The sequence below is a fragment of the Dipteris shenzhenensis genome, chromosome 33 (assembly GCF_047967505.1).
Source record: "Dipteris shenzhenensis isolate YYH24624 ecotype China chromosome 33, Dip_SZ_1.0, whole genome shotgun sequence".
Taxonomy (NCBI): domain Eukaryota; kingdom Viridiplantae; phylum Streptophyta; class Polypodiopsida; order Gleicheniales; family Dipteridaceae; genus Dipteris; species Dipteris shenzhenensis.
In genome coordinates, this window is record NC_141628.1 from 5,337,168 (window position 1) to 5,349,678 (window position 12,511).

Genomic DNA, 12,511 nt, shown 5'->3' on the forward strand with positions numbered 1-12,511 from the left:
ATTAGTTTAGTTCTTAGAGACTAGCTAGGAGCTACACCCATCAACAATGTTGTACTTGAGTCGAGAGAGCTCTGGCCCCAACAAGTGATATCAACAATAGGGAGACAAGGGTGCCTTGGATCTGGCAAGTGCTCGAGAAGTGGCGCGAGAACATGGAAAACCCCTTTCCGGAGGCCACAACGTGGAGAGACTCAAGAGGGGGGGGGAATGATAGGGGGGGGTGGCCGGCAAAGGGACGTGGGGGTCTAAAAATGAAGGACAACGTTCTCTTTCCACGTGGAGTGGCCGGCCACGTCTTTGGTCGTGACGAAAGTACTTTACTTAAATGTGAGATTAAGAAGTAACATACCTCTTTTAATGGTACTTAAATAACGGTCATTTTTCTCGTGGTCTTACATTCTCGTCGTCGTCATAGTTGTCGTTTCTTCTTCTTTCTACGTCTGTTCCGTTTGCCAACTGATTGTTCGGTTGCCACTTCAGTGAACCTCTCAGTCCTTGAGTCCTCCCTCCATGGCTCTCAAAGATGAGCTCGATATCGTCATCCCTACCATCCGTAACCTCGACTTCCTTGACATGTGGCGACCTTTCTTCCAACCTTACCATCTTATCATCGTCCAGGACGGTGACCCAACCAAGTCCATCAAAGTCCCCGAAGGCTTCGACTATGAGCTCTACAACCGTAACCACGTCAATAAAATTCTTGGGTCCAAGGCCTCCTGCATTTCCTTCAAAGACAGCGCTTGCCGCTGCTTCGGCTTCCTAATCTCGAAGAAGAAGTACATTTTCACAATTGACGACGACTGCTTTGTAAGCCCACGGCATCCTCTTCGGTTCTATCTTTTGGAACTCCTTTTGCTTGTCCTCTCAGTGCAGCTTTCTTTCTGTGCATATAGTGTTCAATCAACTGAGCAGATTAGATCTCTTCTTAGTCTTTGTTGTACCTTTTTCTTTCGCTAATTTCAAGGTTGGATGTTTAACTATTTGGTGCATCATGTACATATGTTGATCCAGGTCGCCAAGGATCCGTCTGATAAGGAGATCAATGCTCTTGAACAACATATAAAGAATTTGTTATGTCCATCGACGCCATACTTCTTCAACACTCTGTATGACCCTTACTGTAAGGGTGCCGACTTCGTACGTGGCTATCCCTTCAGTCTCCGAGAGGGCGTGCCGACCGCGATTTCCCATGGGCTGTGGCTCAACATCCCAGATTACGACGCTCCAACCCAACTAGTCAAGCCACAAGAGAGGAATACAAGGTAGAAATGCTCAGAATTTTCAGTTTTCCTCTCACATTCGAACTGCTTCGGGCGGATGCGGGCAAACAAAACGAAACTTATGCATATGCGTGAGAGCAGATATGTTAATGCAGTGATGACCATCCCAAAGGGAACATTGTTCCCCATGTGTGGGATGAACCTGGCGTTCGACAGAGAATTGATTGGACCAGCCATGTACTTCGGACTGATGGGAGATGGTCAACCAATAGGGCGATACGATGATATGTGGGCCGGCTGGTGCTGCAAGGTAGAAATCGACTGATATTGAACGAGCCCATTTTGTTGTCCGATTAGCAGAGAAATGGAAGAACGAACATCAATGCTGATGAGAGAGTGATGGGATTTGCATTTTGCAGGTAATTTGTGACCACTTGGGCTATGGAGTGAAGACCGGCCTACCGTATATCTATCACAGCAAGGCCAGCAACCCATTTGTGAATCTGAAGAAGGAATACAAAGGCATCTTCTGGCAGGAAGAGATCATTCCCTTCTTCCAACAAGTGAAGCTTCCCAAGGATGCCACCACTGTGGAGCAGTGCTACTTGGAGTTATCCAAGCAGGTGAAGGAAAAGCTGGCTTCGTTGGATCCTTATTTCGTGAAGCTGGCTGACGCCATGGTCACCTGGATCGAAGCTTGGGGAGAGCTCAACCCTGTGGAGAACTTAGCCATGGAGAAAGTCGTCAAAAAGTGAAGAGATACATATCGACACTCCAAACACCATAGCTAAGATTGTAGGCATGGAGTCAGATCTGGGATACTATGAGTCTATATATCTCATAGAACAAAGACTACTACTCGTAGTTAGGGAGAGAAGATCGTTCTAGTATAACATTAGCATTATCCTTAACAAGATATTTATGTGGATGGATTCCATCCACTTAAATTGCCAATATAGCTCAAATGGGATTCTTTATAGACCAATTATAAATTACATCTCTTGAATTTTTTCACAATCTTTGGATGCTAATATCCTCCCAATTATAATTGCCTCCCTTAATATCTTCGGAATCCTACAATGGGAGCCTCCCATGTTTTTGGCCTACCCTCTGGGTGGCCTTCGTTTCAAATTGGGCAAAGCAAAAATGAGGCATTTTTAGAAATTTTGGAAATGTGTTTTTTCTATTGGAACATGGTTTCTCTTCATTAGCTCTAGTATGGACTTAAATGCAGACTTTAAAGGGATTGACACACACACACACACACACACACTCCCTCTCTCTCTCTTCTGAAGTCTTCCTACACACCATCTCCACCTTTTTACTCCCCCCCACCATCCCCCCCTCTCTACCTCTCTCTCTTTCTTCTTTATCTCCTGCAGTCCTCCTCCACACCATCTTTAGTGGATTCTTTTTTGTTTGCTTTTTGGTTCTTGGGCAAGCCTTGTGAATGATTAAATATCATTCACCTTGCTTATCTTTAATTTGAGTAATCCTTGCTTTTCACTTTTTCTTTAACGTTGGAGCTTAGGCTTCTTTATCTCAAACTTACAACTAAGGAGAGGCTTTTTTCTATTGTTTAGACATTGATTTTCTTCTAAAATAAGCTGCAAAGTAAGTTGTAGGAGGAGAGCTAGGAATTTATGAACTTCTAAGTCCTACGAAAAGTGTTTCTAGCATAACCTTGTTTTTAAGTCTCCATGTCCTTGTCGATCTTTCCTGGATGCAATTTTCTATACAAAAAGTTTTAAAAATGGAGTTTTGTAACAAAAACTATCATCTTTCTAGTTTTCAATGGTTCTTTATTGTGGTGCTATATTGTCCCTCTCAGTTCAAAGTGTTGTGAGAAACTAAATAATTGAAGTGATGAAGATTGTGCGCATTCTAGAGTTTTAGAAATTAAGAGGTAAGAAACGTGAAATTTGCATGGTAATATTTGAGATGTTTAGGAGAGAATTTTTTTGGATATTAATGTGAGATCTCTATAACATAACCTCGAGGATATGAATTTGAGATATCTCTAAGAAAACATCAAGAGTATCAATTTGAAGTGTTTATAGAAAATCTTGTGATTGTGGATCTATATATTAAACTCGTGTGAAAAACCTGTGTGTTTTGGTTTGTGACTTGCATGAGAAACCCCATAAGTATTTATTTGTGAAACAAGTGCACTAAAAAAACCTTGCAACTATTCAGCACAAAAGATTAGGAATGTAAGCAATGATTGATACCTATCATTTAAAATTTAGAGAAAACAACATTGGTACTTTCTTCTCAAGTATAACATCTCCCATAAACCTTCCTCCTCTTTGCTTATTCTCATTCTTTCTATGATGGTCAAGCAATCACTGCTCTTACGTCCATTCAATTATCTAGTTGTATGTTTAGTATTTATCTTTATTATGAGCTTTGTGAACACTACAAGACATGGGTCTCTTTTCGACGCTGTCTACCAATGCTTTGCAGATGCGAGCGCGGGCACGAAAATCATTGGTATGGTTGATGCAGGAGGGGAAGGTGTCAGTGTAGATGATGAAATGCTAGTCGGTATGCCAGTCGGTATGTACATCAATATAGGCATCGATATATACTGACGATTGACAATGCTTCCACAGACTCTGATACTGACTTTGGGTTAAATTTTCCATATTGATGTATTTACAAAACGTCGTTTCCAAGGTACCCAAAATAATTTTTGACCACAAGTTTGGTCATTTGAACGATAAAAAATATAAGAGTATGTACACCAAAATTGAGATCAAAACACTCATATATTGATGGTGAACTTAACGTACAAATGTACAAAACGTCACTATAAAAATGAGAGGGCCCAAACATAGGAAGTCTCGTCGATGTCAAAACAATCAATCAATAGCATTTACATCGACGGCTTTCTTGAGCCACGTCTTGCACACCAAATAAGTATATCTCAAGGTTTACATACAGTCGATCACCTATATCATCATCCCCTATTGTATGTCTACCTAAGACTTGATCCTGTAGTTCACCCTCTTCTTCCCCAAAGTCGTGATCGCCACCTTCCTCCATTACAATGTCATTATTTTTACCTTCTTCCTGGCCCATATTGTCATCTTCATTCTCTTCCCTAGATCCATCGGCATTATTATTTGGTTCTTCTACTGGCATCTCCGTATCCACCTTCATATCTTTAAAAATATATTTTATTCGAGGAGCAACTTGGACCACGTACCACCATCATGGATCCGAACGATCTGAATGAAAGACCACCTACATTGAAGATACAAATTAGATGCTAGTAATTATATTAATTTATGCTTAAGTATATATATAAATATATATGAATATCTAACAATATTTATTTGAAAATGAAGATATTATCTTTTAATAAATTCATTAGTATGTATCTGTTCATAATGCTCTGGAAGAACAAAAGTATCACTTTCATCGGTCCAGTGTCTAGTGAAGTCAATGGCAAAGAAACCACTGATGTCTCTCCTGACTGTAGCATTGGGACCATTGTAGATAGTTCTAAACCATTTGACATCAATAATTAACATACTAAATAATTTAAAATCAACTTTATACATGTCACGTATGGTTCCACAATAATCTAGCTATGAGGAGAGAAGATTATGTCTCACATAAAAATGCCGTCCATGCGACCATAATGCACTGCAATTTTTGTACTACAAAAGAACATGATTAAAACAATGAGGATGCATTTTGTAGCCATTGTGATCATAAATACCCAAATTAAGTAGAAAGGTAAGAAACTTACATGTGGCATACATCCAACTGCAAGCTCATGCTCTCGATCGGTTATATCCTCTCCATCATCTTCAGCTTCACGAAGAGCTACTTGTAGCCAATCACGTGACATGTGTCTGGGGAGAAGAGAAAGGTCTTGGCACCCTTCGCATGTGCATGACTCTAAATCTCGTCCTCTCATTTATTCTTTTTGCTTTAGCCTCTTCATATCTCTCCACCCATCTTTGCATCTCAAGACTATTGAGGACACAAAACTTCTCTCTTTGCTCTTTGCTCATCTTTCTTTCAACCGCTTTACCTTGGAAAACCTCCACAATGACACAATTATCATCCTTAATGTTCCAAGCATGTAGCATATTGAGATCCATGGATGCAAGAAACTCTGTGATATTTACTAATGACTCTTGCACAAGCCATCCCTCCGCCATGCTTGCTTCGGGTCTAGCTCTTTGCCTTACAAATCCCTTCCAAGTTTTCATAAACCATTCAAGGGAAAACATCCAATGAATATGAACAGTTCCTCCAATGGTGACCTCATCAACATGTACAAGAAAGTGCACTTGAGTCATCATAATGCTTGAGGTAAAGCCCTTCTCAAGCAAGCACACACCTTCAATGGAGTCTACCTTAGCCCTCTTGATGCTCGATATAGAGATCTCTTTTGGTGAGATCCACCTATTCTACATGCGCCCGTAAGATTCAATATTTTCTACAGATCATTTAAAATTGTATAAAATATAATGAAGGTGATATGATAGTAATCATACCTAACAATGCCACTGATCTTAGATAGCTTTTCTAACATCTTTCAATAAGCATCCTCTCACTATAATTAGAAGGATAAACTACCCAAGCAACAAAGGAGTTATAACAATGTATCACAATCATATAAGTTACATGAAAGCATTATAATCTTAGTTCTACTAAGCATTCAAGCTAACATATAGAATACCTATAAGACCTTGTGCCAATCATGGGACTTGAGGCCACTAAGCTTAGTGTCCTTTGTAAATGCTTCCCTAAGGTAATGTATGTGTCCTATTGGTGTCCCAAAAGATGCAATTACCACCTTCACCCTTGCCTCCTCTACCTTGGAAAGGATCCATGCTACCTTCACGAGAACAATTCTAGGAGGACGCATTAGGGTTCTTGAACCACCCTCTTGAGATGTAGAACCACGCTCTCGGGTTCTACACACATGCTCTTGGGGCCACAAGTGAGGCATCCTACCCATCTTGTGCAAGTCTTCTCGAGCTCCCCTTGTGTCTTTATCACCAACCAAGTGTTCCCAAATAGAAGCCCGCACATTCTTGAAGATATGCATGGGATCCTAGAGATGATTGATTTGTAACTCACCCCAATATGGAAGCTCGTGAAAGATCAACAACCATTCCATACTAGGAGGAGGCTCCTTACTATTAGCTCTGCAATCTCAAATCCACAGTCACTTGCATTCCTACGGACTGGTGATGGATCAAGTTGACCTTCATGTGCAGGATGATCAAGCGGAAGGTATTGAGCATGACCTTCATAAACCATCTTCTTCATATGTTTGGGGTGTCGTCCATTTAAACTAGAGCCACAAATAGGACAAGCATGGTACCCTTGTGTTTTAAGTCCAACATATATGCATGCACAAATAGGTCATTAGACATGCATAGAACACACCACAATAAAGCATAAAGGTATCAATAGGCATGCACAAGCACGTACCTACACACTTCCCATATCATGGATAGTCATGCATGGTCCACATCAAAATTCTCTTGATGAGAATGTATGTAGACCGTCATCGGGGCTCTAGAAATATCAAAGACATGTATGCCCCTCCATAGGGTCTACAGCTCCTCGATCAAAGGTGCCATGTACATGTCCATATTTTTTGCCTTCTACTTCCCTGGCACAAGTAGGGCAAGCATGAGGTGTCCCTTCTTTATTGTTAGCCATGGCAGGCTATTTTAGTCTCATTGTTGTTCACCAAACTATGGGCCATTTCGACCAAGATATCGAGCATAAACCGAAAGGGTTCACTCCATCCATTGTGAGCCCAAGATGTAAATTGCATGTCTCCCTCACAAAGTCCGGCCACATGTTGCCTATGTGCTTCCAAGTAGCACAATCTACAGAGATACTCAAAGTGTCATCGGTGGACTGGTGTGTAGCATGCCACATCATCAGTTGCATAATGGACTTGCATCTGAACATGCGTTGTATTCTAGGGATGATGGGAAAATGCATAAAGACCTTCATTGGGATCTTGTCTCCCTTAGCAAGTCCTGTCTGTAGCGCTGTGCTCCACACTCTGGACAATTAACCAAATCACCATACTCATGATGAAACAAAATACAATCATTAGGGATGGTGTCATTATCCATCCTAACCATCGTCAACATCTTCTTCACTTTGTCTCTAGAATTGGGCATGGTATTTGGGGCAAGCAACATCTTTGGAGCAATCTATTGCAATTTGCAGATCCAAGAAACCTTAAGAATGAGATACTAATTAAAACAATTAGAAATGAGATACTAACAACAAGGATCTAAACATGATTTGCACTAACCTCATCAAGGATGAGACACTTGTGTCTGACCAGCCATACGTTGCCTGCATATTTAAGATCGAGATACAAGCTCATAGTTTTATCATCACCATCATACAAATGTGTTGATGTCAAATCTCACATCACAGTCTCATGCTCAAACATGTCGCCCCCATCTCCCGTGGTGCCTCCAAAAATAGAATCCATCATGTCTGCCATACCTCGTCCTCCTCTAGAGGATCATCTACCTCAACGCAAAGTGTGGTGGTGCTGCATGTGCTCCCTCGCTGCTCTCCTCATCCTATATAATGATGCAAGGTTAGTGTGTGCAATACGCATGCAATATAAATATTCATGAATCACTTAAATATCATTGGTTTAGCACTGATGCACTAGCATGACGACCAATACCCTCTTCTGGTGGCACTCTCCATACATTTGCAAGTGGCGCATGACAATACGGCACTAATGATGAACCCCTCACCTGCAATGCATGCAAGGACAAGGCAATCTCTCATGAAGCCACTCCATACACCTGGGAGGTGGCCCCTATCTGATGATATGTCACTACTCATCCTCCCCACCTAAACACATCCAAAACCATCTCTCCCAGTCAAGTCAAATACCCAAATCTTCCAAAAACCCCCAGAACCCCTTCTCCGGTACCCAAAACCCCTTAAACCCACCCAAATTCCCTAACCCCCTCCCACACCCCCCAAACCCTAAGCCTTCTTAAACCCCGAACACCCCCTAAAACCCCCCCAAGCTGCTTAAACTGTCCAAATTCCCTAAGCCCTCCCAAACCCCCCAACCCTAAACCGTAAACCCCGAACACCCCCTAAATCCCCTTAAACCACCCTTAAATTGCTCCCAAATCCCCTCAAACCCCCAACCCCCCTTAAACTCCTCCTTAATTCCCTTAAACCCCCTTAAATCCCTCTAAACCCCTTAAACCCATCCAAATTCCCTAAACCCCCCAAACCCTAAATCCCCTTAAACCCTGAACACCCCGGGGTCTAAACCCCCCTTAAATCCCCCCTAAATCCCCTCAAACACTCTCAAAAATCTCCCAAGCCCCCCAAAAACCCTAAACCCTAAATGCCCAAAATCCCAAACCCCTGTTTTGTAAGTATAGGTGTCGGTATATGCATCGATATATACCGACGCCCATACCAACACTCCCTTCTTGCGATGCCATTCGGATTTCTGTTTCTTGCTTTCTCCTTCTTCGCTTTTTGCTCACGATCACCCTCAATCCTTGCCTCCTCCTTCTTCCCTCCTCCCTCCCCCTCCCACCTCTCCATCCTCTCCTACATTCTCCCTCTCCATTTACAAGACTTGCAAGAGCTCCCTCTCCACCTCAAGGTAATAATTTCTCTCATCTACTTTTATTTCAAGTTTTCTTTGTTTCTTTGTCTATTTTTCTCCCTCTTCTCTAGTTTCCCTTCCTTTGTCTATAGTTTCTCTCCTCCTTTTCTTTTCTTTCTCTCAAGGAAAAAACAATACATGAAAAAAAATCATGAAAAAGAGGAGTATGAAAGCTCTACCTCTTGTTTTCATGCTTTGTCCTTGTTTGTAGGCTTCTCTTTGTCTCCTCTCTCCATTCCTTTGGTATGTTGCTTCTCCAAACTCCTCCTTTCACTAACTAGTTTTCTTAAAATGGTATGTTTCCTCTCTTTTATAGGGCAAAAAACACGAAATACAAAACTTTGAGCGGGATCATCCGGTGTCACGCCTAAGACACGTACTTTCCAGGTAAGAACATGCTTTCTCTCTCTCTTGTTTTTCTTTTCATGCATACATTGGCCGAGCATTGGCCTATAGTAGCTAGCTACAGTGATGTGCCTAGGAATTCTCCACTTTTGTCATTTCTTCTACTTTTTTCTCTCCTCTCTTATTTTCTTGCTCTCCTCTCTTTTCCCATCTTTCTCTCTTTTTTTCTCTCTTTCTCTCCTCTCTTTTCTCTCTTTTTTGCTCTTTGTTTCCTCTTTCTCGCTTTACTTTTCTCTCTTACTCTCCTCTCCTCTCTTTCTCACTCTCTCTTTCCTCTTTGAATGCTCTACCTCTTTTTTTCATGCTTTGTCCTTGTTTGTAGGCTTCTCTTTGTCTCCTCTCTCCATTCCTTTGGTATGTTGCTTCTCCAAACTCCTCCTTTCACTAACTAGTTTTCTTAAAATGGTATGTTTCCTCTCTTTTATAGGGCAAAAAACACAAAATACAAAACTTTAAGTGGTGTCATGCCTAAGACACGTACTTTCCAAGTAAGAACATGCTTTCTCTCTCTTGTTTTTCTTTTCGTGCATACATTGGCCGAGCATTGGCTTGCAGCTAGCTATAGTGATGCACCTAGGAATTCTCCACTCTTTTCATTTCTTCTTCTACTTTTTTCTCTCCTCTCTTATTTTCTTGCCCTCCTCTCTTTTCCCCTCTTTCTCTCTTTTTTTCTCTCTTTCTCTCCTCTCTTTTCTCTCTTTTTTGCTCTCTGTTAACTCTTCCTCGCTTTACTTTTCTCTCTTCCTGTTCTCTCCTCTCTTTCTTACTCTCTCTTTCCTCTTCCTTGCTCTCTCTTTCCCTCTTTTCTTCTCTCTTTCGATCCTCTCTTTCTTGCTCTCTCTTTCCTCTCTCTCTCTCTCTCTCTCTCTCTCTCTCTCTCTCTCTCTCTTTTCCCTCTTTCCCTCCTTTTTTTTCCTTTCTTTTCTCTCCTCTCTTATTTTCTTTCTCTCCTTTTTTCTCTCTTTCTCTCCTCTTTTCCTCTCTATCTTTCCTCTCTTATTTCCCTCCTCTTCTCTCCCTCTTTTTCTCCTACTCTTCTTTCTCTCCTCTTTCCCTCCTCTCTTTTCTCTCCTCTGTTATTTTCTTTTCTCTTCTCTCTTTTCCTCTTTTTCTCTCTTTTTTTCTTTCTTTCTCTCCTCTCTTCCTCTCTCTTTTCCCTCTTTCTGTCCTCTCTTTTCCTCTCTTTCTTCCTTCTTTCTTTTCTTTCTTTCTCCCTTCATATCCATCCTTAGACATTATAGTGGTCTCTTTTCAAAACATAGAAGAGTAAAATGTAAATATCTATTATTTTTTTCACTTCTTATTCATTTTTTTGTATGTGTTTGTTTTATTGTTTGTGTTTGTGTTTGTGTTTGGGTTTGTGTTTGTCCAATCCCGTTAAATTAGACATGTGGTCACATCGCGCGTCCAAGGAGTGGAATCCCGATGATCATGGGACTCCTCATAGGAGGAGAGCTCATGGACTCTACCATCCAAAAGACTTTGATATTTCACTTAGTCGACTTCTCAGGGGACTACCCCTAGAGGGACTTTTTAGGGGCCAATTCCTCAAGGGACTACCCCTCAGGGGACTCCTTTACTAGCAGCCCATGGTTGAGCCCTGATGAGTTTGTTGTGGCCATGAGTGATGCGGAGGCAGCGAGATTCTTTTCTCTTCTATCTTAGAGGACCTCCACTATTCCCTCTCTTGCACCCCTTGGGGGTAGAATGAGGAGAGCGATGACTTTTCTTACTTGATAGCCGTCACTTGGGCATCACTGTCGTAGGTTCAAAAAGAGAAGTAAGGATTGAGACTGCTGTGGTGGCATGGGAGATGTAGACGAGTCTGCACACTCCCAGTGCTCCACGTCTCCCCTTGTTCATGAGACACAGTTCCAGTCTAGTCCCTTACCCTCCCCTCTTACAGGCTGTAGCACCCCATAGGCCACTCGCTCCCCCACTCCTTACTCCATAAACACTTACTCCACCCCTCGCTCTAGCTCCCCTACTCCCACTCCATGCTTTGGCTCCGCTACTCCATCTACCATGCATCCTTCAGACTATGTTTTGATTGAGGACCTCAACTACTTTGTGAGCAGCGTTGGGGAAGTTATAGAGAATGAGGACGAGAGGCAGCTCATGAGACACATGAGGAGGTTGATGTTCCCCAAGGATATATTCAAACCTTGGAATCCACAGGACTATAGAGCCAGGGAAGACGTCATAGAGGCCATAAAGAGAAAATTTCGCAACCCTAAAGGGATGAGTTTGACCGAGATGCCATTCTTTTGCACATGGGGGAGCTCCTAAAGTCTCGTAGATATGACTTAAGGAAGGCTATTAAGTTTAGTAAGTCCAAGCCATGGTGGGCGAACCAAAAAGACCAGAAGACAGTGAAGGACGAGTTCAAGGAGAATCTATATTCATTCATGACTCAGCACAGGGCGGCCAGGAGACATCTTGAGACCATAGGTCCTTTGCACCTCAAGAGCGATGGCAGACTAGACAACGAGGCATGGGTGGTAAGTATATATTTATCTTCTACTGAATATCTAATATGTTCAATCATTCAAATGTTTTATCATTCATATCTAACTCCTTAAATTTGGATCCACAAGAATCTGCGATTGGTAGGCCTCCAACCGACGAGGAGAAGGAGAAGGAGGATGAAGGAATTTGAATCGATTGGTGCAAGGTGGCAGCCCGTCATGTGAGTGTTGAGATATCGAGCTCCACTCGTGATATGCCAGGGTTATGTCATCGACTTGTTAGCTACAGATGCGGTTGGTACACTGCCCATGAATGATAGCTAGATGACAGCTATCTTTATGTACTCTAGTTAGTGGCTCAGTTAGTATGCCACCTTAGTTAGCTGAGTTTGGTTTGAGACCCACATATAGGGTTCACCTATTCTTTTGTACTTAGAGTTCTTTTGGCTTTCACAACTAAGAAGAGGAAAACTGTTTTCAGCCTCCACCTTTGTGTATATTCCCCCATTGTGTATGTGAGAAAGCTGCAAGTGAGACTCCTTCCCTTTTTCCCACTCTCTTCACATGGTATCAGAGCTTGGTTCGTGGTAAGGAGCTCAAGAAAGCAAACCAAGTTCGCGGTGTCCTAGTAAGAGGATCATTGTTGCTTTCCTTTTTTTCGAGTTTGGGAGCAAATCTCTGCAGGTAGCACAGCCGGAAAGTGCAAGAATGCAATGTCTCAGATTGGGATGCCCTTTGCGATGTGGCGAGAGGGCAGTATA

At 42.1% G+C, this 12,511-nt stretch overlaps 1 protein-coding gene across 1 annotated transcript; it reads left to right on the forward strand.

Annotated features, from left to right (window-relative positions):
- The first annotated feature begins 423 nt into the window (after positions 1-423).
- Positions 424-2,286, forward strand: LOC147879576 (putative UDP-arabinopyranose mutase 2). Its single transcript, XM_087371474.1, has 4 exons — positions 424-807; positions 1,012-1,262; positions 1,362-1,530; positions 1,640-2,286. Exons 1-4 carry the CDS (start codon positions 511-513, stop codon positions 1,973-1,975), a joined length of 1,053 nt encoding a protein of 350 aa, XP_087227600.1. The 5' UTR covers positions 424-510; the 3' UTR covers positions 1,976-2,286.
- The last annotated feature ends 10,225 nt before the right edge of the window (positions 2,287-12,511 follow it).

Coding starts and splice junctions, on each gene's coding strand:
- LOC147879576 (XM_087371474.1), top strand. CDS start 511: ATGGCTCTCAAAGATGAGCTCGATATCGTCATCCCTACCATCCGTAAC. Junction 808..1,011: donor CAATTGACGACGACTGCTTT/GTAAGCCCACGG, acceptor ATGTTGATCCAG/GTCGCCAAGGATCCGTCTGA. Junction 1,531..1,639: donor GGGCCGGCTGGTGCTGCAAG/GTAGAAATCGAC, acceptor TGCATTTTGCAG/GTAATTTGTGACCACTTGGG.